Source organism: Branchiostoma floridae, chromosome 11, assembly GCF_000003815.2.
Source record: "Branchiostoma floridae strain S238N-H82 chromosome 11, Bfl_VNyyK, whole genome shotgun sequence".
Classification (NCBI taxonomy): domain Eukaryota; kingdom Metazoa; phylum Chordata; class Leptocardii; order Amphioxiformes; family Branchiostomatidae; genus Branchiostoma; species Branchiostoma floridae.
Window position 1 is genome coordinate 17,428,981 of NC_049989.1, and position 21,127 is coordinate 17,450,107.

General features: G+C 43.7%; 3 protein-coding genes across 4 annotated transcripts in view; 2 read left to right on the forward strand and 1 right to left on the reverse strand.

Annotated features, from left to right (window-relative positions):
• Positions 1-753: 753 nt before the first annotated feature.
• Positions 754-4,709, reverse strand: LOC118426459. Of its 2 annotated transcripts, XM_035835871.1 has the most exons (4): positions 4,178-4,709; positions 3,581-4,018; positions 2,842-3,163; positions 754-2,258 (listed from the first exon to the last, which is right to left on the reverse strand). In XM_035835871.1, the coding sequence occupies exons 1-4, from the start codon at positions 4,236-4,238 to the stop codon at positions 1,526-1,528; spliced, it is 1,554 nt and encodes a 517-aa protein (XP_035691764.1). In that variant the 5' UTR covers positions 4,239-4,709; the 3' UTR covers positions 754-1,525. The 2 variants fall into 2 exon arrangements, with proteins under 2 accessions (XP_035691764.1, XP_035691765.1); XM_035835872.1 differs by having other exon boundaries at positions 754-3,163.
• A 5,103-nt stretch (positions 4,710-9,812) lies between these two features.
• On the forward strand, positions 9,813-18,648 carry LOC118425964 (TNF receptor-associated factor 6-like). The gene is made up of 6 exons (XM_035835147.1): positions 9,813-9,895; positions 10,604-10,679; positions 11,811-12,248; positions 12,963-13,152; positions 15,879-16,111; positions 17,223-18,648. Exons 1-6 carry the CDS (start codon positions 9,871-9,873, stop codon positions 17,443-17,445), a joined length of 1,185 nt encoding a protein of 394 aa, XP_035691040.1. The 5' UTR covers positions 9,813-9,870; the 3' UTR covers positions 17,446-18,648.
• A 521-nt stretch (positions 18,649-19,169) lies between these two features.
• The window catches only part of LOC118425292 (proline-rich protein 36-like), a 2,875-nt gene continuing 917 nt past the window's right edge, over positions 19,170-21,127 (forward strand). Inside the window, exons 1-3 of the mRNA XM_035834096.1 lie at positions 19,170-19,245; positions 19,354-19,450; positions 20,523-21,063. Of these exons, the coding sequence (XP_035689989.1) occupies positions 19,170-19,245; positions 19,354-19,450; positions 20,523-21,063 (714 nt within the window). The remainder of the gene's footprint in view (positions 19,246-19,353; positions 19,451-20,522; positions 21,064-21,127) is intronic.

Sequence of the window (21,127 nt, forward strand, 5' to 3'; positions counted from 1 at the left end):
GCAGATGTCTGGCTCCGACTCTTTTCTGCCGGTTTAGGCGTTTTTATCGGGCTGTCTATTTGGTGCTGTTTTGTTTGTGTCTCTTTTAGAAAAGAAAACGGTAAAAAAATTCAAAGCACGATAAAAACGCCTAAAACCGGTAGAAAAACAGCCGGAGTAGTCTGACCTCTGCTTGGAGATTACTAGTTCGCCTACTATTGCTTTCAGGGACTGCACAGTTTGGCTCCTCTTGTCCCGCCAAAGGCCTCTCGAAGTATAATAGTAGAAGGACTATCAATACTTTAATGATGAATTTGGACTATTCCGTTATGATGGATTCTCGCTCCATACACAAGTTATGGCTTCCCTTTTTAATACAGGAGGCCAACCCTAGTATTTACACTGTTACCGGTAATGTACACAAAGCTAGGCCTGCAATAAAAACACAATTTTGGTAGCGTCTGTTTGACTGGGGAGTGGTGTTTCCCATTTAAAAGTTTTTGTCCGTTACGTGCGCAAAAGTGTGCGCTGGTTGGAAAGCGTTAGACATCCACATTATCCGGGTTTCTGCCACACATTCCATATCAAAAACAAATTCTTGCTAGCATATTAGGGGTACAAAGTCTTCAAACTGGTTTCATAGTGGGGTTCAAGCGTCGCCTCATCATTAAAACGCAGTAGGTTCCTGTTAATTGTTTTTGGTATACGTGGGTGGTATTTTCGTTATCGCCCATTGCTAGGACACAAAAAAACCCGTTCCTTATGTAACAAGTGTTTCTTCTTCAAGTGTTTATTATCAATATTACCATTCCTGGACATCAGTCACCTGACAAAGATCCTTTCATTGCCCATATGGTCTCTAATTTTCAGTGACATGCGATGATCAACTACGTCTCTACCCCACAATAACACATGTAACATAGTGTGTGAATAATTTGCAAGACATGATTTTCTGGCCAAGGCACAAGGCCGTGTCTCTTTTCTTTACACATTCCTCAAAACAGGTGCAAAATCCCCTTTACAGGTTGTGCCCCTACACCTAAGACAACAGTAAAAAAAAAAGAAGGAAAAAATACACGTATAGAAGTATACAGTTGCAGAATACAAGTATACAAAACAAAATGCAGTTAACGGAGTTACGCTCCCACACAATAGTGTACTATGGCTTCTGCATTATGCAAAGGTCAGTCATATTACTTTCTTCTTTTATAGAAATAGAAGGAAAAAATTCACGTATAGAAGTATTCAGTTGCAGAATACAAGTGTACAATAGGGACCTGTCTTTATTGCAAAGGTGGTTCAAATAAGTTTTAAAGCATGTCACTTTCACTTCATGCAATTAACTGAACCATGGAAGGAGGCACACTACTTTAGGGGGAGGGGGGATATCCTTCGGACATATTGACACTAAGAAGCTGGTTGTGTCAAAGCCTTGTCTGGTTATTAGACTATTTACCGTCTCAATGACCTTGAGTGAAAGGACTGGATATAGTCTGATATCCAGGTTACTGATACGGTGTTCCAAAAGTAGTTGTACAACGACAAATCAGTTCATTCTTCTTATTATAGCTCTTGCTTGAAGGTATAGATCCCTGCCTTCGTTCTCACTATCAGCCAATGGATTGATGGCTTGGAGCTCGTGAACAGTTTCATCTGACAAGTTCAAGAAAACTGGGTCAAATTCCTCATTAATGATATCGTCAACTTCGGCTGGTGGCTGTTGTAAACCAAAGTATTCCCTGACACTTGTATAGTCCGAATGAAAATTTTTCATAAATCCCTGCAAGAAAAGTTGTTTGGGGGTTTTAGAGCGCGCTGTTCTAATTTTGTGGTTGTTCCACCACTGTTGGAATATAGACAGGTCCCTATTGATACGAGGCAGGAAGACATAGTGAAGGGCAGCGATGTCTTCTTCCGAATCCGCATCTAGGATTGCGGCCCTTTCTAGTCCCCAGAAAAAGTCCATGTATCGTTGGGTACATCTCATTCTGACATCCCTCCAGAACCTTTCTATTCTGGTGTTATGTACTGAGGGCCCTTCAAAATGCGGATGGTGCGCAGGACCTCTGATATTCATCATTAATGCAACAATATCCACATTCTCTCCCCCCTTGTCCGTCCTTATCCGAGATGGAAAGCCGAAGTCTCGAACACCTCTAAGAAAATACTCCTTCATATTTGCTGCCGTGTTCCTATTGGTGGCTCCAAGGAAGGTGCATAGACGAGAATACCCGTCCGTCCCGGCTTGAATGACGATCTTCCACCTCGTGTATCTATTTCTGTAAAAGACAGACCAACATACGACATAGGGATTACTACATTTAATGGCTTGCCTCAATAATTGATGTTTACTTACGTCAATATCATACAAAGGAAAACTACATACTTTTCATCGCCAGCGCAATTTAAAACTTTTATACCGCTTTTTTCATTACCCTGGGTACCATACATCCTGCCTAGTATCTCACTTGCACTAAAGTTTCGGTACGTCGCTGCGGCTGAGCGATTTGACACAGCGTTCAACGAATGTCGTCGATAGAAAACGAATCTTTTTACGCTCTTTGCGTTTTGTTGTCTTTTTAGTCATATCTGTATATTTGCTTGAATTGCATGACATTGATATCATGAGTCAAGGGCTCAATGTAGGACGCAGTGACGCCGTCAAGGTGCCGCAAACTAGTGAGATACAAAAGTTGCTTGAGTTACAGAAATGCCAGCAGCGTCTCGTACATGATTGAATGATATGTTAAAAGTTGGAAACAATGTTGAAAATCCAATGACGATATTACTTTCAGATAGGATTACATTTTGGTTTGCTATTCCTTAGAGGATTATACTTTATAGTCAATAAACAAGGCTTACCCGGCTAGTTTGTGGTTGCTGTCAATATGCCACAGGAAATTCGGACTTGGCGAGAAGTATCTGATCCGCTTTATCTTACTTCTCATGCGGAACGTAGCACCATGTGGATCTATTCTCTTTAATGACGTCTGCACGCGTGCCTTGGGGACACGAATGCTCTGTGTGTGGAGAGCAGCCTGGGTCATCGTGACGCCCATGTGCGGCCTGCCTGCAGTCACCTTCCTCACTATGCTATCCAAATCGTCGTCGCTGATGACTGTTGTTCGCGGTGCCGTCAATCCGTACTCCTTCCGCCTGCGATACAAGGATGACCTTGAAATTCCTGTAAAATATGGCCGCACATCACATATGTCGTCATTATATCGTTGGCATATCAACCCGCCTCCAGACATGAGCTCGCTATCATCTTAGGTTTCAGATCAACATACTGTAAAATACATACTAGGGGACCAAAATCGACCTCGGCCTTTTTCTTCCCAACACATACATAGTTAGATACTTACATCAAGAGGTTCTACAGTTTCACATACACACACACATTCGCACACAAACACACACACAGACAAACACACACAAACACACAGACACAGACAAACACACAGTGACACACACACAAACACACACATACAAACACACGCACACAAACACACACACAAACACACACACGCACGCACGCACACACACACACAAAGCAATATCGCCATAATGATAATGTGAAAGTGAAAATTAGGACACTCACCTAGTGTCCTTGCAGTCTCTGCCCATGTTAACCCGGCCTCGCAACCTAGCAGATCTATCTGGTCCCGGGTGACGTTGAACTTTGGCCTGCCTCTCTGCCCCCCGTAGAGCCGCGGCGGTGCATAGCACGCCCTCTCCTGAGATGATTCGATTTCTCCGCGAACCTGTTCCAAAAGCTCCGTGATTTTCGAATGCAGCAAGTGCATACTGTTCTCGATATTTGCAATGACTTCCGCTGGCGGTCGATGAGGAGGAACAGACGTTCTCACAGACGCAGTAACCCCCTCTATTCTGGCAGAAATTCTAGTTAAGTCCGTTGAATAATCGTTCAAGGTTTGAAGAGTGCACGGATTCTTCACGGCTTCCTCTGCTTCGCGGTACAACTCCTCTGCTTCGGTGACCAGCTGAGTGATGTCTGCTGGCGTCACAACTCCCTGTACTAACATATAGTGACATTCTATAAGTCTTTGTAGACGTTTTTAAAATGAAGCTACCACCTCAGCTATACTGGAACACACGGTAAATCGCCTACGATACATATGGGTAAACATGGAATTCAAGGGATTAAATTGAACATACAAAAACGCAACTACTATACCTTTGCATGTCGACGTCAAGAAATAGATGAACAGAAAGTAACAGGCAGGCACCGTTACCATTGTGAACACAGTGATACGTCAAGAGACTTGTAGGGCGAAACCTTGGGACAAAAACACATGGATCCTTGTGCACAAGCCTACAGACGCATGCGTCACCAAGGAATATTTTGATTAATGGCTTCTACCGGAACAGAGGGGCAAACATCTGTTTCTGGGTTATATGCCATAAGTCAAATGCAAACCAAACCAAACAGTAAGAATTATTTACCAACAGTTACGCGGCTGCAAAGATACGATGATGTTTTGATGTCTGGTCATTATTTGCTATCTTGAATAGCACTGTATCTTAATCCCACAAGCAATGCAAATATTTTGATATTGATTCAAGAAACTTCCACTCTAAACCTTGACAATACAATCTTTATTGACACGACAAAAGTACAGCGACTTTCGTAAGGTCTTCATGTATAACAACTACTTACAGTACAACTAAACACATATATATGGTTATCTATAGGTATGGATACATCAACATAAAGGGTCTAGCATGTCATTTACACTATTGGTTCTACGGTATAAACAATCGTGGATATATTTGCCTACTTGTACACAATGTGGATTATCGCCTCCCAGAATGTACTTGAATTTATCTATCGAACAGAGAGTAGCAAAGTCTTTAGAGCAAGTGGAAAGTGATGTGAACAGCTCTGTGCGTTTATCATCATATCGAGAACAATCCATAACGAAGTGACGTTCGTCTTCGATCTCATTTGGGCAGAATGGACAAAACCTCTGGTCACGGGGAATTTTAGAATATCTTCCGCTTCTATATTTAGTTTGTGACTACAGATTCTTATCTTTGTAATTGCTCTACGAAGTTCGAAATTGTGTACATTCGAAAGATACTTCTTTTGTCCGTATCTTTCCTTTAGCGTAGAATAAATGGAAAGTTTTGAGTTATTCTGGATAGAAGAATGCCATTATTGAATGTATATATCCTGTAAACGGAGTCGTAATTGGTCGATTAGCATATTAACATGATACAACCTCGGGTTTGTCCATACATACCCAAAACAGGAGGTGCCGGTCCACAAGGAGAGGAGGCGGGGTTGCAGTATATGTGAGGAATACCATATCGGCAAAACTTCTACAAGACGTAACAATTCCTCCAGAATTGGAGTGTATCTGGGTATCTATACGCCCAGCACGCCTACCCAGAGGGGTGTCAGAAATAGTGATATGTGCGGTCTATATCCCTCCCGCATCCCCACATCACAACATACTACTGAAACATCTCATCACTGAAACTGATGCCGTACGAACACGTAACCCGGAAGCCAAGTTAATCATTTCAGGAGATTTTAACCGTGTGGACATAAGTCAGCTGTGCAACGGAAATGACCTGAAGCAAGTTGTCCGCGTACCTACAAGAGGTCAAGCAACGCTCGACTTCATCATATCAGACTTGGCAACGTACTACAAACCGGTCCAGGTGCTCAGCCCACTGGGACTGAGTGATCATAACACTGTCCTGTGGAATCCATCGTTGGAAAAGAGGAAAAACAGTTCTGTGACAAGGACAGTCCGTCCTCTTCCTGATTCCGCCATACGTGCTTTCGGGCAATGGATTTGCTCTCATTCCTGGGAAGAAGTCAATGCTGCCCCACTGTGCGAAGGCAAAGCTTCTGCGTTTTACTCTACGATTGAAACAGCTATCGACAAGTACTTCCCAACGAAAAAAGTGAAGGTGCACAGCAGGGACAAGCCATGGCTAAAGCTGGATATCAAGAACATGATCCGTAAAAGACAGAAGGCGTTCGCACAGAAAAAGTACACGCTCTGGAGGCAACTACGAAACAAAGTAAACAGAGAAACTAAGACAGCCAGAAAGGAGTTCTACCGGGACCGAATTCAAGCCTTGAAAAAGGAGAACCCAGCGACATGGTACAGGGAAATAAAATCCATCCTGAACCTTAAGAGATCAGAGCTGACCGTTAACATCCCCGGACGTGCGGACGCAGATGACACTTACATAGCAACATACATAAACGAACAGTTCGCAGAGGTGGCCAAAAGTAGACCGTGCCTGGATTCTACTCTACTACCAGCGTACCGACCCACTCGCTACCCACCAGAAGTACCACCATGGGACGTCTACAACTGTCTACGCAGGCTAAAATCTGGCAAGGCCGCGGGGCCCGACCACTTGAACTCCAGATTATTGAAAGAGTTTGCTTACGAACTTAGCAAGCCTGTTACAGACATCATAAATGCATCCCTAAGAGAAGGTCGGGTACCTCAGGTGTGGAAAGACGCCACAGTGGTCCCTCTTCCAAAATCTCATCCGCCATCAATCGACAAATTACGACCTGTATCACTCACATCACAACTGGCGAAAGTGGCAGAGTCATTTGTTGCAAAATGGCTGATCGCTGACATCAGACCCTCAGTGGACCCTAGGCAGTTCGGGTGCTTACGGGGAAGGTCTACGGCGCACTACTTGGTGAACTTTGTCAACTATCTGTACCATGAAGCGGAAAGAAATCAAAACGTAACTACAATAGTGTGCACAGATTTTTCAAAGGCCTTTGATCGAATTGATCACACAGTTGCCATTCAAAAATTGATCAATATTGGTACAAGGAGTTCGCTTATCCCCTGGATCTGTGACTTCTTAACACAACGACGTCAGCGAGTCCGCTACGGGGGCCAACTATCAAACTGGGAAACCCTAACATGTTCAGTGCCCCAAGGGACACTGCTGGGTCCATTAATCTTCTTGGTAGTATTCGATGATGCCATGAGAAACGCAGCTGCAGAAAGATGGAAATACGTTGATGATTTATCGCTGGCAGAGTCACGTATATGCACCACACCATCGTCTATGCAACGGGAGCTGAACTCTTTCAATGACTGGTCAAATAAAAATCACATGTTATTAAACCCAGGTAAATGCAAGACCATGGTTGTATGCTTTATGAAGTGCCCACCCCCACCTCCCGTCCTTCTCATCGATCGGAAGGAGCTGGAAGTGGTGTGCGCGATGTACCTCTTGGGGGTTTGGATCCAAAACAACTTGAAATGGGACAAACAAGTAAACACGATGATCGGCAAAGTAGGTGGACGCCTCGCAATGCTGCGCAGACTCAAACGCTTCCAGATTCCAGTCAACGACCTACTACAGATCTACATAAGCTATGTTAGACCTGTGTTGGAGTACTGTGTTCCGGTATGGCAGCCAGGACTCACCACTACTCAGACTGTAAGGCTTGAAAGAGTACAAAAGAGAGCGCTCAGAACAATTCTCGGGGATAAGTACACAGACTACCAAACGGCCCTAACTACTTCAGGTCTGAAGTCACTGCATGACAGACGAGTAGCCTTGTGTATTAAGTTCGCCAAAACGCTTGACCAGGAATTGCTCCCACCGAGAATGAGCAACGGCGATGGACACAGGATGAGTACTAGAAACTCACACAAATACAGACCTATTAAATGTAAAACAAACAGGTACAGAGATTCACCGGTTCCATACATGACAAGGCTACTGAACGAGGACATGTGAGGCAGAGGCGTATGTAATTGAGAATTCTTTTAGCGTTAACGTTTATGATCTGTATTGACGGATCTTTTTGACTGATCTGTATGTAACAGTTGTCATATAGTTGGTGATTTCCCGAATATTTCAATTGTCTATATCCAAGTTTCTAGCAATTTGTGAAATTTTAATGTGTATTCAGATTTTAATGGAATTATGCCTGTAACAAAGTGTAAGTAATACGTAATTCAGCCACCCCGGCTGCAATGTATTTACAAATAAACCATTCATCATCAAAACCATTATAGTTGAGAATGTCAGTTACGTGATTTGTCCAATCGTATGAATCTCTGGGTTCATATTAAATCAAGTTCATAGGAGTGGGTTGGTTGGAGCCCGGCGGACAAGTACTAGTAACGTGTCGTGGGAAGTTCCCTCCCTCTTTCTGCTGTAACGACCAGGTCATGTGGTCTGTGTCTGGCCCGGGGAAATACTGTAAATGCATTTAATTTCGCGGGATTTAATTTCGCGGTATCGGGAAAAGGGACTTTTCGCGATGATTTTAAGTTATGCACTATAGCATATTACTGTCATGGAAAAATGCTCGCGGTGGTTTTGAATTCGCGGTAAAGCGGCCTCCGCGAAAACCGCGAACAACCAGCGCGAAAGTCTATGCATTTACAGTATCATTCAACACTCCCTTGAGCCTCCCACCACATTATGCTGTTCTTGTCTGTGTTTTTAACAAAGAAAAGAATGAAAACATTAAAAAGAAGCTTTTGTTTCGCACGTTTAGTTTTCAGTCTTTTCTGATTTTGTTATACCGCAATTAAAGGCGGGTTCATATGAAAACAAGGAACCCATATCAAACACTTTATATGACACACACCGTCCAGGGCATATTTCAGTTATCTTCACATTGTACTAATCCGATTAAGTGATAACATCTGGTAAATCAGTCCACCTCGGTCATTGTGATTTATAACAGGTCAACATCTTTTCTTCTTTATAGAACGGATACCCACATTCCCGACATCTATCTGCAGTTTTTTCTTCATTTGATAAAAAGATAGAATTTTTTTTATTCCCTACTTCATCTCTCTGCACATTATAATTGTATAACGTTATATGCCGGTAATGCAGAGTCTGTCTCATTTGAGTCAATCAGAGATAAAAATGAAGGATTCACCGGGGAATTGCAACACATGTGCGCGCACCCGCTCTAATAATGTGAAACAAGGGGATTCTTGGACATTTGCAACCGTGGATGCATGTCAATCGAATGATACCCATGCTAACAGTACAAACTTCAGCCCGATCTCAAAAATACCGATATGTAGTTTTGAGATTTACTCGCCCGGATGATGGTTTTCCGTATCGTGTATCGAGTGCTCATATCTATGACAGCTAATTTAAACTATCAAAACCGATTTGGGGAAATATATCAAACGCTCACACGCGCACACATGGACGCACGCGAACAGAAGCACACACAACAAATTGTTGCATAGCAACAACTGACATAGCTTATCGGATCCAGAGTTACAAATGACCCATCTGAAACAGAAAATGAAGTATTCCTGGGTTTTCGAAAAGAAGAATCAACACGCCGACTGACTCGAACATATCACAAAAGACAGTTGATTATTTCGATAAAGTTAACGCATTTCGAACGTTTCACAGTGTACACACAGTGGAGTGCACGTGGATGGTCCCGACAGCACGTGTCAGAACACGGATCCGTTAGCCCTTGAAGACTGAAGGACGCACCAGGCGAATTTCGAAAAAAAATGCGCAAAGTGTGCTTTTGTTGTCTCTGCATGTTTTGATAATTGCATGAAAACACAAGAGACACAATCCATTGCACTTGTACGTGTACTTGATGATGATACCTTTACGTAAACAAACATCCCCAAGCCTGTCATCCATTGACATCTGATCCCCGGCCTCTCCAAGTCACCCTCCCAGTTTCCGGAGAGAATGTGACATTAGAAATGATAAATGGCTACCGGTCACCGTGGCGCCTGTGACATGTAGCTCGCTCCCAAGTCACAGGCCTCCTGTCAGTCCCGTTTCGACAAAGCGCGTGGTACTGTCCGTCATATCTGATTGATCCGACAAATTTTCATCTGTACTATCTTTTTCGACGTCAATATGGCAGCTGAAGACGTGTCCACAGGTAATTCACTCATTCACGTTATATTTTACTCCGAAGTTATCTCTATTTGGCCCAGTTATGTATAGATGTAGCTGTAGATGTAGATGTAGATGTAGATGTAGATGTATATATTCTATTCTGTATCATCAGATGAATTCTGCTAGTTACATGTTAGGGTGTGCTCACAAGTGCGTATCATTAGTATTCAAGTCCGTATGAGGTCAGCATGGAAGTCCAAAGATCTCTGGAAAATCGAGGTCGAGGAAAATCATTAGCCTCCGTTGCAGTCTTCGATCGGGGCTGTTTTTATTTTGGGGTGTGGGGTGTGGTTAGGTTCTCGCCGAGTTTTCCGCGAAAGGGAGTTTACCGTGGGAAGGGTGTTTGCCATGGAAAGGAGATCGCTTTGTCTCGAGAGTATTTGTCCAATTTTTACCGTTTCTCCAACGACCTGTTGAGCCTAGTAGAGACTGAGAATTCTATTTTATGGGCCACCAGTACCAAAGATTTGGAAAAAACAAAGAAACAAAGAACGAATGAATTTTCGTACGTTTGGTGTACGTGTTTTGTTGCCTTTTAATTCAACACTTTTACGTCTCACGCAGATCGTTACAAATTTGAAGTCATTGACCCACACTTACATTGACCCGTACTTATTGAAGGAGTCTCCGTGTCGGAAAAATGTTAACTTAATATAGTCTTTGACTTTTTGACTTTTTTTTTCATAAACAGAGAGGTGGGTAGAATACATCAAATTGGATGACAAGGAGGATGGAAACCTTGTCCACGCTTGTACCTGCCATGCTTGGTAAGTGGCTGACTATAGATTCAACACATACATTATTAGACTACTGATCACCGTCTTATTAGGCTTGAAGTTCTTTCAGTCGTGATTATACCCCTGTTACATTACGCGAAAATTGATCGGACGACGATTCTGCGAGCTCCTCTAAATGACATTTTCGCGAGTAAGACGTCAGATGTTCTCACGATCATCTCGCTATTTTTTTGCATGGATCGCCGGCGATTTTCAGGGGGCGTACGTATGTTCTTAACATAAGCGAAAAGACGCAGGAGATCTCTGAGATCGCAGAGCTCGTTGTCGAGTCGCAGATCGTGCTTGCAAATCGTGCGTACCTTGCAAGGGTATCGGTCGACATTCGATTGATAGTCGTGCGTCAATCCAGCACAAACCTAGTTATTAATCATCGAGCGCAAATCGGATGGCGAACGCCCGTCAGTCGGAAGACGTTTGGATGACGTTCGCCCGACTGACGTTTGTTTATAAATATTGAATTTCTGGGAATGTTGGGGTAATTCTTACATTGTGTCCCCTGTGGTAGTATGTAGGCTGGCTTTGGGACACACTTTCCTTTCTTCTGTCATTTCTATTTTGTCCGCGCATTCCATTCATTGGTTAAAAATATTCCGACAACAAAATAAGCAACATTTTAGTATTGATCTCTTGACTTTTTTTAGCAACGTTTTGCGTTACCTTGTCCGCGTGCAAGAGGTCATGAGAGGTTCATTATCATAGATTTATTCACCTTCGATCGCACGAGCCTCACTTGAATGTGACAGGGGCAGTTTTGGGGCGACAAATACGCAAGACCCCCTGAAGATATTAAACTTTTTCGACCTTTCTGCGATCGCGAAGTACGTCCGAAGATCGTTTCTAATGTGACACGGGTACAATGTTTTGCAATTTACCTGTTTGTGTATTTGCACATATAGTATTATTAAATGGACATTCTTGTCTTGTCTAGTCTGTGTAACACAAACTACGCTGTCCAGGGTTGTAACTGGCGAATGTTGGGCGGGCTGCTATAAGGGAGATTTAACCAGGCTATGTCTTGTCAAACATTTAGTTTATGCAAGTTCGTCATAACGAATAAACGAGAATGGTGATGATATAATGATACATATTTTCTCTACGCAGTCACACCATGCTGTTGGTGACCGGGTACATGCTAGCCTGCGGGCATACTCTGTGCTCCGGCTGTCTGGAAAACATCACAGAGTGCCCGCTGTGCAAGTGTGCCCGTACGATCGCCGGCCCAAACATGGCTTTAAGGTCATTGGCATTGCGCCTTAAAGCCACTTGTCAGTTTGGGTGTGTCACTGGAAATGTGGAGGTCATTCTGAAGCACCTGATGGCCGACTGCCTTCGGGTGACGGTTGTCTGCACCCACGCTGGCTGTGGCGCCCTTGTTCCAAGGAAGGAGCTCAAGGACCACAGGGACAGCTGTGAGTGGGCGATAGTACGCTGCCCTTGTGGGGGAGAGATGGAGCGACTGGATATCTCCGAGCACCTGTCCACCGTCTGTCCTAAGGGGAATATAAAGTGCCATATGGGCTGTGGCGCGACGATCCGAAGGTAACTTGACTTTGACTTGCCTCATGCTATATGCTTTACACACCTTTTCCATTAGCCGGCATGATCTCGCTGCGACCTATAGTTAAATTGGATTATGGTAACTTCATAATGAAAATATCTCGCAAGGTGTAAAAGTACGGCTGAAAATACAACAAAACATACAGAGCGTCAAAATATTGGTGTTTTTTGTCTTTGACACGCAGCGACCTGTCAATTCACAGCAAGGTCGCCATCTTTGTGGCACTGTACTTTAAATTACATCTGAGGATTGGAACAACGACACTTTGCCATTTTAACATTCACGCCTCCTCCAAGACTTGAAAGTTTAAACCTTCCTGTGTAAGATGTTGAAACTTTATCTGACATTGCTTTTGTTAAATAGAGTACTGGAAGGTTCTCCTTGCTATCGTCTAAAATCAACACTCGATTCTTTTCATATCTCAGCATAACCTACTTGAAACCAAACGTTTTTACAACTGATTTATATTGCATTTCAGCAGGTGTCTTTTATCGGCATTTTCACCATCATGACCAATGTCACTGTAATTAAATTGTCCGATACTGTTCCTGCATATCAGACGTTCCTGTTACAACTTTTCTGTTATATGCCATGTATCATGTTCCAAACTGAAAGAAAGAAAGACGGATAGAGAAAAAGATACATACATGTAGATATAGATATAGATATGATTGCTTCACTTATACAATCACCAGGTGTGAGGCGTTTGGGCACCAAGCGACATGTCCTGACGCAGTTGTCCCCTGCACTGTACGCGGATGTCCGGAGATCGTACGTCGCCGTGAGTTGGCAGACCACATGGCCAAGTCCATGGAGAGACACGCTCGTGTCGCTTCAAACTTGGCCATGTGCCTTCAGAGGCAGCTTGTTACTGACAAGTGGGCGGTGAGTACATTGACTAACTGCTTTTACTGATAACCCATGTTTAGTATATGTTTGTGTAGCTTTCGGCGTGTCGGGGTTGTTTGCAAAATGCGCGTGGACTGTTAACGTTCCTTATTCCATTGTCAATCCATCCTTAATGTAACCTTCGATTCGAGATGCATAAAGTAGCGCAGCCTTCTTTATATAGATCGTTTTCACAGAACGTTCGAAAACCGTTCGATCACGCTTGGGCGCCATGTTGGATGATAACCTGGATGACTAGAACACAGAACGGCGCTGTCAAAGTTTAACTTGCGGGTTCAAGTGTGCTGTTTTGTCTCCATTCTGTGAATCATTAAGTGATGTAGCCAAGGTTGCAATAATCAGGACAAAGTTGCAATAATACGTCTTGATTTATAAACTTTTAAAATGGCAATTTTTTCAACGATCTAATGCTGGTGCCGATCGCGAGGATTTACTTTTGCGGTAGCGGGAAATGGAGTGTTCGCGGTGGTTTAGAGTTCGCGGTGAAGCGGCCTCGCAAAAACCGCGATCCTTCACTGTACCTGGCCCGCTGCCCTGGGTGATATTTTTTTGCTGACAGGCCACGTGCAGAGCAATAGATAACAATCCCCACCGCATGCGCGCACGAGTTGGCCCTCACTGTCCACTTGCCTAACAAGGGGCAAGATTTAGCGCTTCCCCGACCCTAACTCCGTGAGGCAAGCGGATAGTGGGGACCAGCGGGATAGTGGTATTAAATAAGTTCGTGCGCGCGTCTTTTTTCCGTATTTTGGCTTTGTCAACATGTGTATTAGAAAGGTCTGTTTACAAAATTACAACTCAGTTGATCAAATAGCGTTAAACATACGAATCAGGGCTGTTAGCGCTGACGTTATTGCGACAGACTGTAACGTTGCACTTAATACTGAAAATTCAAACTCTGAGAATGCTTAGCACATGTTTAGTCAGATGCCAAATTGCGTTTAGTGCCCGTCGCGGCATGGAGGTGACAGAACTCGACCAGACTTGTAGAAACTTCCCTCGCCACAAGCGCAAAGCTCGCTGGAAGACACACCACACTTTGTCGATTCAATACTAAAATCGTGCGAGATTCGGTCAAAGTTTTGTGTAGGGGTGCCGTCACACGTGCGTATATCTGTTATACATGTAGACCTTACGAAAGTCTCTGTACCTTTGTCGTGTCTCAATAAAGAATCTTTATCAAAGTTCATATGAGGTCCCTATGGACTATTTGTCTCTATCAAGCTTCACATATCTCACTGGGAAAAAGCAGGAATTAAACAAATATAGACACTCAGATAACATGCTAGAGAAGTTAGTTGGCCGAGGGAGTATGTTTGCGACCTAGCTAACTTCTCTGGCATGTTATCTGTATATATTTGTCCAATTTTATTTTCCCAGCGACCTGTGGAGCACGGTGGGGGCTAAGAATTTCATACGAACCTCATACGGACTTGAATGTATACGTATGTGTGACCGCATCCTTCAGGTGCAGTCACACGAGCGTATATATCAAGTCCATATGAGGTCCGTATTGACATTTTTCTTCATATGATCATGTACCAGTCGTATGCACAGTACACACCTCACCTCATACTTTTAGGTAAGCGTACTGGGCCGTGCTGAGCGTAAAACTCACCGGACACAACGATTGAGATGCGCGTGAGGGTTGTATTGACATGTTTTGTCTTGCCTTAGATAAAGTTTGCGACTGAAGAAATTTTTGTTTTGTTCTACCAGCTACACAATTGTGGGTAAAAAAAGTTTGAATTTCGTTCCTCGTGAACAAGCCAAGCAATTTTTAATCCTCGCTTGATTATCGACAGAACATCGGGGGCAGTAATGGTGAAAATATCATTCACAGCTCAGGACGCGATGTGCCGTGTTTTATGAAGAAGAAATAGAACAAGCTTGCTGACATTTTCGTGTAACATGGTATACGTCCATGACATACCCTGTACCAGAAACCAACTTTCTCCCAAAAAATAAAAGAAAGCATGCACAAACTCCGCGGCAGGGCTACTGTTGGTGGGCTGGTAGGAGAGTGGTTTAATCAAGTTATTGAAAAGCCGGAGAACTGTAGGTAATATTGTTGAATAGAAACGGCGAGTAGGCCGTGTCCTATGTTTATGGAACTCGCAGTTAGCACGGCAAACATCCAGTCTGTTTCTGAATTAAAAAAAAGGCTTCTTTCCACGTACGAGTCCACCATGTGCACACACAGCCATGTGGAGATCGAGCCGTTTATCATCCAACATGGCCGTTCGAACGTTCGAACGCGACTGTGACGTCATTGTGAAAACGATCTATACCCATTTTCTGATTACGTTGAATCACGAAATATTTTGGTAACAGGTTGATTGGCTACATGTAATTTGTCAGTTCGCCGATCGTGTCACTACCTGGCTACTTTTGAATGCTATTTCTTTTAATAGACTTATAGCAATATAAACAATGTACCCACTGTCATTTATTCATAGAAGTCAATCAATGAAATTATGACATCTGTCCCAGCATTTTGTCGCGATATGATCATTACAGTCCACTAAAATTGGTACTTCCAAGAACGTTCTGTGAGGAACGTTCTTGGTATTGCTTGGCTTTTTGTATGCGCTTTTACATGTTCCACTAAGAGTTTTCAATGCTAGAGTTTAAACAAGCTACTCCACTTGAATTTAGATTAAATTTAGTGTTTGAAAAATAATGCACTTTCACCTTTACAGGGGGAGATGAAACCAATGGCGGTGGCGGTGAAGGGGCTGGAGATAACCAGTTTCGCCTGGTTTCTCCATCCCTTTAAGGCGGAGCTGTTAAAGGGCAGGGAGAAGTTCTGCTCCCCTGTCTTCAGGGCCCTGCAGGGGGGCTGGCGGATGGTTCTGGAGAAGACCCCTGAGGGCGTCTGGCTGCTGAGCCTGCTGCTGACCACCAGAGTGGAGTCCGCGTTGGTGCGATTCAAGTAGGTCAACTGTTAAGAGATTGCTAAGGCCCACTCTCACCGGACTTGCGTCAAGCTTGCGTCACTGCGGGGTTCATAAGATAAACAACGAATTTCAGAGATAAAGAACGAATTTTCTTACTTCCTGACATTTTGTCGTACATTTACGTATTTATCATGACCAATTCGAAGAAAATAACACACACCAAGCAGGCGCGAACTTTGACCCCACGTTACCCAGATGTAATGCGGATTCACGCCGCATTTGCGTTCATGATGACAGTTCGCAAATGCGGATTTAAAAAATCCGTTTCAAATCCACCTCCCAAGGTGGTCCCGAAAAATCCGCATCAAATCCGTTTCGGAGCATTCATGATTAGAAATTTATCCGCATCGGCCAAAAATGCGGATGCATCCGCATTAATTTTTGCATCATGAACGGGGCCTTAAAGGCGTGTCCTCGCTAGAAATCTACTGGTTGTGTTTCAGTAACAAGACCCCCCTCCCCCAACTATCTCTACTTTACACGGGGGGGGGGGGTCAAGAGAAACGACGGGGGGGGGGGGCAGATGAATTATAGCGGGGGCAATGGGAAGTCCGGGGGGAAATGGTGAACGGTTTATAGGGGGGCAAGCTGTAGGAGTTAGGTGGGGGTGATATTTGACTATCTCGTGAAATAACTTTGCGCACGCAAATCACTATCAATGATGAATGAGTGAATGAACTTTATTGCTCAACAATCGTACAGGGTACAATGTATGGCAACCAATAAAAACTAATAGCTATACAGATTTAAGAGGCTACATACAAAACAACAACAAAACATTATCAATAACAGTACAGTTATGGGTGATTAATCTGGTCTCGCATTTGGAATACATTATAAAGAAACTGGCCTACGTAGACGGATATATGAGATGAACATGAGTGCAATTCATGGAAAATATCGCTTTCTGCACCAGCGAGAGGGATGTGTGTTTTGGTTCTAATATTCTTAAACAATGTTTCTCTCTCTTTGCTGTAGGTAGGACATTTCATAACAAAGTGGAATTCATCTTCTATTGCACAACCGAAGTACCTTCGGGGTTTGTGATACCATTAGTTAACGGAAACTTGTTTCATTTTTCCCCAGGTTTGTTCTTCCGACCTGCTCCCATGAGCGGGACACTGAACACTTCTACTTTCCCCATGGAGGGGTTGTGTTCAGGGAGGGACAGGCTAGAGGCGGGAACGTGAAAATGTCTCAAGCGGACTTGGAGACTTACACAACAAGCAGGGGGATGGGGGGTGAAGTTTGCCAGGACTGTCTCCTTATCCACCTATACATCCAGGAAGTGGACACAGTCCAGATTTAGTTTTTACATACACTGTCCAATAGTTAGGGGTTAATGACCAGATCCGAGGTGTATATGCATACAACAAGGTGTTCACAAGCGTTCAACGACGTTGTACATTTTACTCTGTACCAATTCTCTCTTGTTTCATCCTTACATCATGTTTGAAAGTCGTGTTCTTTTAAAACTGCTGGCGCATGATGTATTGATAGGCCGTCTGAAATTAACATATGCACACTTCTAGCACCTGGCAAGTTTAACTATAGGAATGGAAAGATAACACAGACAGGTAAAGTTAGCACAAGTGTTTGCAAAATTTACCCTGATAACTTGTTTGAATCATATCAAAAGAATGTCCTGACAATCTGATGTTCTCTATGGGGCTCACATGGTCCACATTAGACCATGAAATTAAGGGAGTGTTTGCAGAACTTCTCGTGAAGCAGGCTTGACAAGTGAGACCTCTTGTACATGATCAACCAGTTTAAAATTACACTAGGGACGGTCGCGTTTCCCCACAGAAACAAAAACGTATCTTTTTTGGGGGGGGGGGCATAAAGGGCATAAAATTCTATGATTTTCATCTACGTGGGTCTCAAGACTATTTGAATAATCTCTTCGTTTTGTTATGATCCACCCTCTAAATCCACACGCGACATTGTTTTACATGTATAATTATTCTCTCTTTCGACCCGGAAACAAGACAGCTCCATATGCTTTATTGCAAGTTTCTTTTTTTGCTTTTCTATGCATAACGAGAAGAAGGGAGTTCAAATGATTTACTTTTCTATTCCATGTTTAAGTTGAAGAAGCAAGTCAAAATGCTGACTACTTTTGTTGTACTTTCTCCTTGTTCCTCAAAATTATCAACAGTTATTATTTCAAGTTTCTTTGTACTTTTTTTTACATATAAGGTCAAGAAGCGAGTTCAAATGATTGACTTTTGTAGGTTTAAGTGAAAGAAGTGAGTTAAAATGCGGACTAGTTTTGTTGTTCTTCTTGTTTGTCAATTTTATCAACTGTCCTTTTTGAAAGTTTCTTAGTACTGTTTTTCTACGTAAAAGTTCAAGAAGCAAGGTCAATGTTGACTAGTTTTGTTGTAGATCTTGTTCATCAATTTTATCAAATGGCATTATTGTAAGTTTCCTTATTTTTGCTTTTCTCGTTAGAATTTCAGAAGTGAGTTAGAATGCCTCGATGAATACAAGATATTCCTAAATGTGATTTTGTGTGGTCTCAATCTATGCCTGCTATTGATTGATATGCCTAGGTAAGATGACCTGTCCCTAGCCCCAGAAATGTCATGTTGAAAGTGGACGTCTTGAGTATAATCTGATTTATAGTGTTGGTTAGAGCACGTCTGTCTCTTGAGAGGAGGGGAAGGCTGGCTCTTGGTTGGCTGAAACAGCATGCCAAGTCAAGGGACAGAGGTGCTATAACTAACTTCTGACCATACTATGTGGATTTCAAAGCAACCAAATCCTCACCCCTGATTGGCTAAGGACAGATGTCTGTGCTCTAAGTTCCTGTTCAGCGCCATGTTTCTGTTCACTTTCTACACGCTAGCACGGGTTGGTGAAGTTACGGTCCCCCCTCTTTCATACCACACGTTACAATTATCGGACATTACTTTCCAATCATCCCAAAACAGCAGCTCCCCGCGCTTGGTCGTAACCTTCCGTTCTTTCAAACACAACAATGACGCTCGGGTCGCCTCAATTTCCATTGTCCCACAACCAGGTAGCATGCACTGCCCGGTAGCTACCTTACAGCAATACCTGATGGTGCGTGGGAACAAGGCGGACTGTCTGTTCCTACTCCGTAACGGACTCCCGGTCTCCTGCGATCATTTTTCTAGAGCACTTCGACTCTGCCTGCTAACTGCGGGTTTGGACACTACCAGTTTTACAACCCATTCCTTTCGCATAGGTGCGGCCACGTTTGCTGCTCTTAATGGTCTGTCGGATCCGCAAATCCGTGCTCTAGGCAGATCGTCGTCGGATGCCTTCAAAAAGTACATCCTGTTGTAAGTTTAATGGCATTTTCCCAGCAAATATTTCTGACATTGTAAGCAAACAAAGATTTGTAGACGTAACAACTTGATAAGAGTGTTACATGTTACATCCAGTGTTTATACAGTCTGTTTTTGACTAGGATACGACCTGTAGCTAACGGACTTGTTGTCTGTCATTTCAGTTACACACTTGTATTCCTTAGCAGTCACGCAGATGTTCCGCTGTTATTACTCGCTGACTTGCCACTTGACATTAGTTTAAGCTATCTTATTTTCCTGCCAACAGGCAAGTGCCATGTCATGTCATATTTCTCATGTCATGGTTTGAGGCTGTTTAGTCGATAATCGAAAATATTAGATTCGTAAGGAAGTTGACATGCGCTATTATTTCTTTATATGCGTTTACAGAAGTACCTAAGCTTTTACATTACACCATTGTATTTTTCCTAAGCCTCGGGCGGATTGCCCGAGCTTTATGAATAAAACACACCTTCTGTTTACGCCAAACTTGAATGGTTACAGTAATTCTTGTATCATGAACGTGATGTTAAATCCTTGGTAGGAAGTGAAAAAATATTTTGCGACGTTTATTTCATATTCCACAGCTTTTGTACTTCAATAAATACATACATGTTATTTTTGTTGTGGATTCTTATCACCAATGGATGAGCACGAACTGTTAATTTGATGCTAGCGGAGAGCAGATTAAAGGTATGCACGTATATATCTCTACACTATAAGGATGACACAAAGATAAATTGACCTGTTTCGATCTTTAATGCAAAAGTCTTCATCAGAATTACAAGATAATATCGTACCATTCTTGTTAATATGCCGTTTCATATACGCCCTGTCACACCCCACATTATGGTTCAAACGTGATTTAATTACAGCAAGTTAGGTAACTTTAAAATGCAATTTTAAAGGCACTTTTCTGTGTATAGGTGGCGCTTTGTGTTATACATCGAAAAGTAGAAAATACAAAAAAGCTGAGAAGAACGTGAACGTGAACAAAGGTAAAGAAGACTTGTCTCCGCCACAGTCAGTCTCCCCTCAGTCTTCATCGCAGTCAATCTCTCCACAGTCTCCCCTCAGTCTCCGCCGCAGCCAGTCTCCCCTCAGTCTCTCCGCAGTTTCCGCCACAGCCAGTCTCCCCTCAGTCTCTCCGCAGTCTCCCCGCAGTCTCCCCTCAGTCTCTGCCCCACCCAGTCTCCCCTCAGTCTCCGCCGCAGCCAGTCTCCCCTCAGGCCCTCCGCAGTTTTCGCCGCAGCCAGTCTCCCTGGGTCTCCCCGCAGTCTCCCCTCAGTCTCCACTCCAGCCAGTCTCCCCTCAGTCTCCGCCCCAGCCAGTCTCCCCTCAGTCTCTCCACAGTTTCCGCTACAGCCAGTCCTCCCTCAGTCTCCCCGCAGTCTCCCCTCGGTCTCCACCCCAGCCAGGCTCCCCTCAGTCTCCACCGCAGCCAGTCTCTCCGCAGTCTCCGCCGCAGCCAGTCTCTCCGCAGTCTCCGCCGCAGCCAGTCTCTCCACAGTCTCCGCCCCAGCCAGTCTCCCCTCAGTCTCCACCCCAGCCAGTCTCCCCTCAGTCTCTCCGCAGTCTCCCCGCAGTCTCCCCTCAGTCTCTACGCAGTCAGGCTCCCCTCAGTCTCCGCCGCAGCCAGTCTCTCCGCAGTCTCCGCCCCAGCCAGTCTCC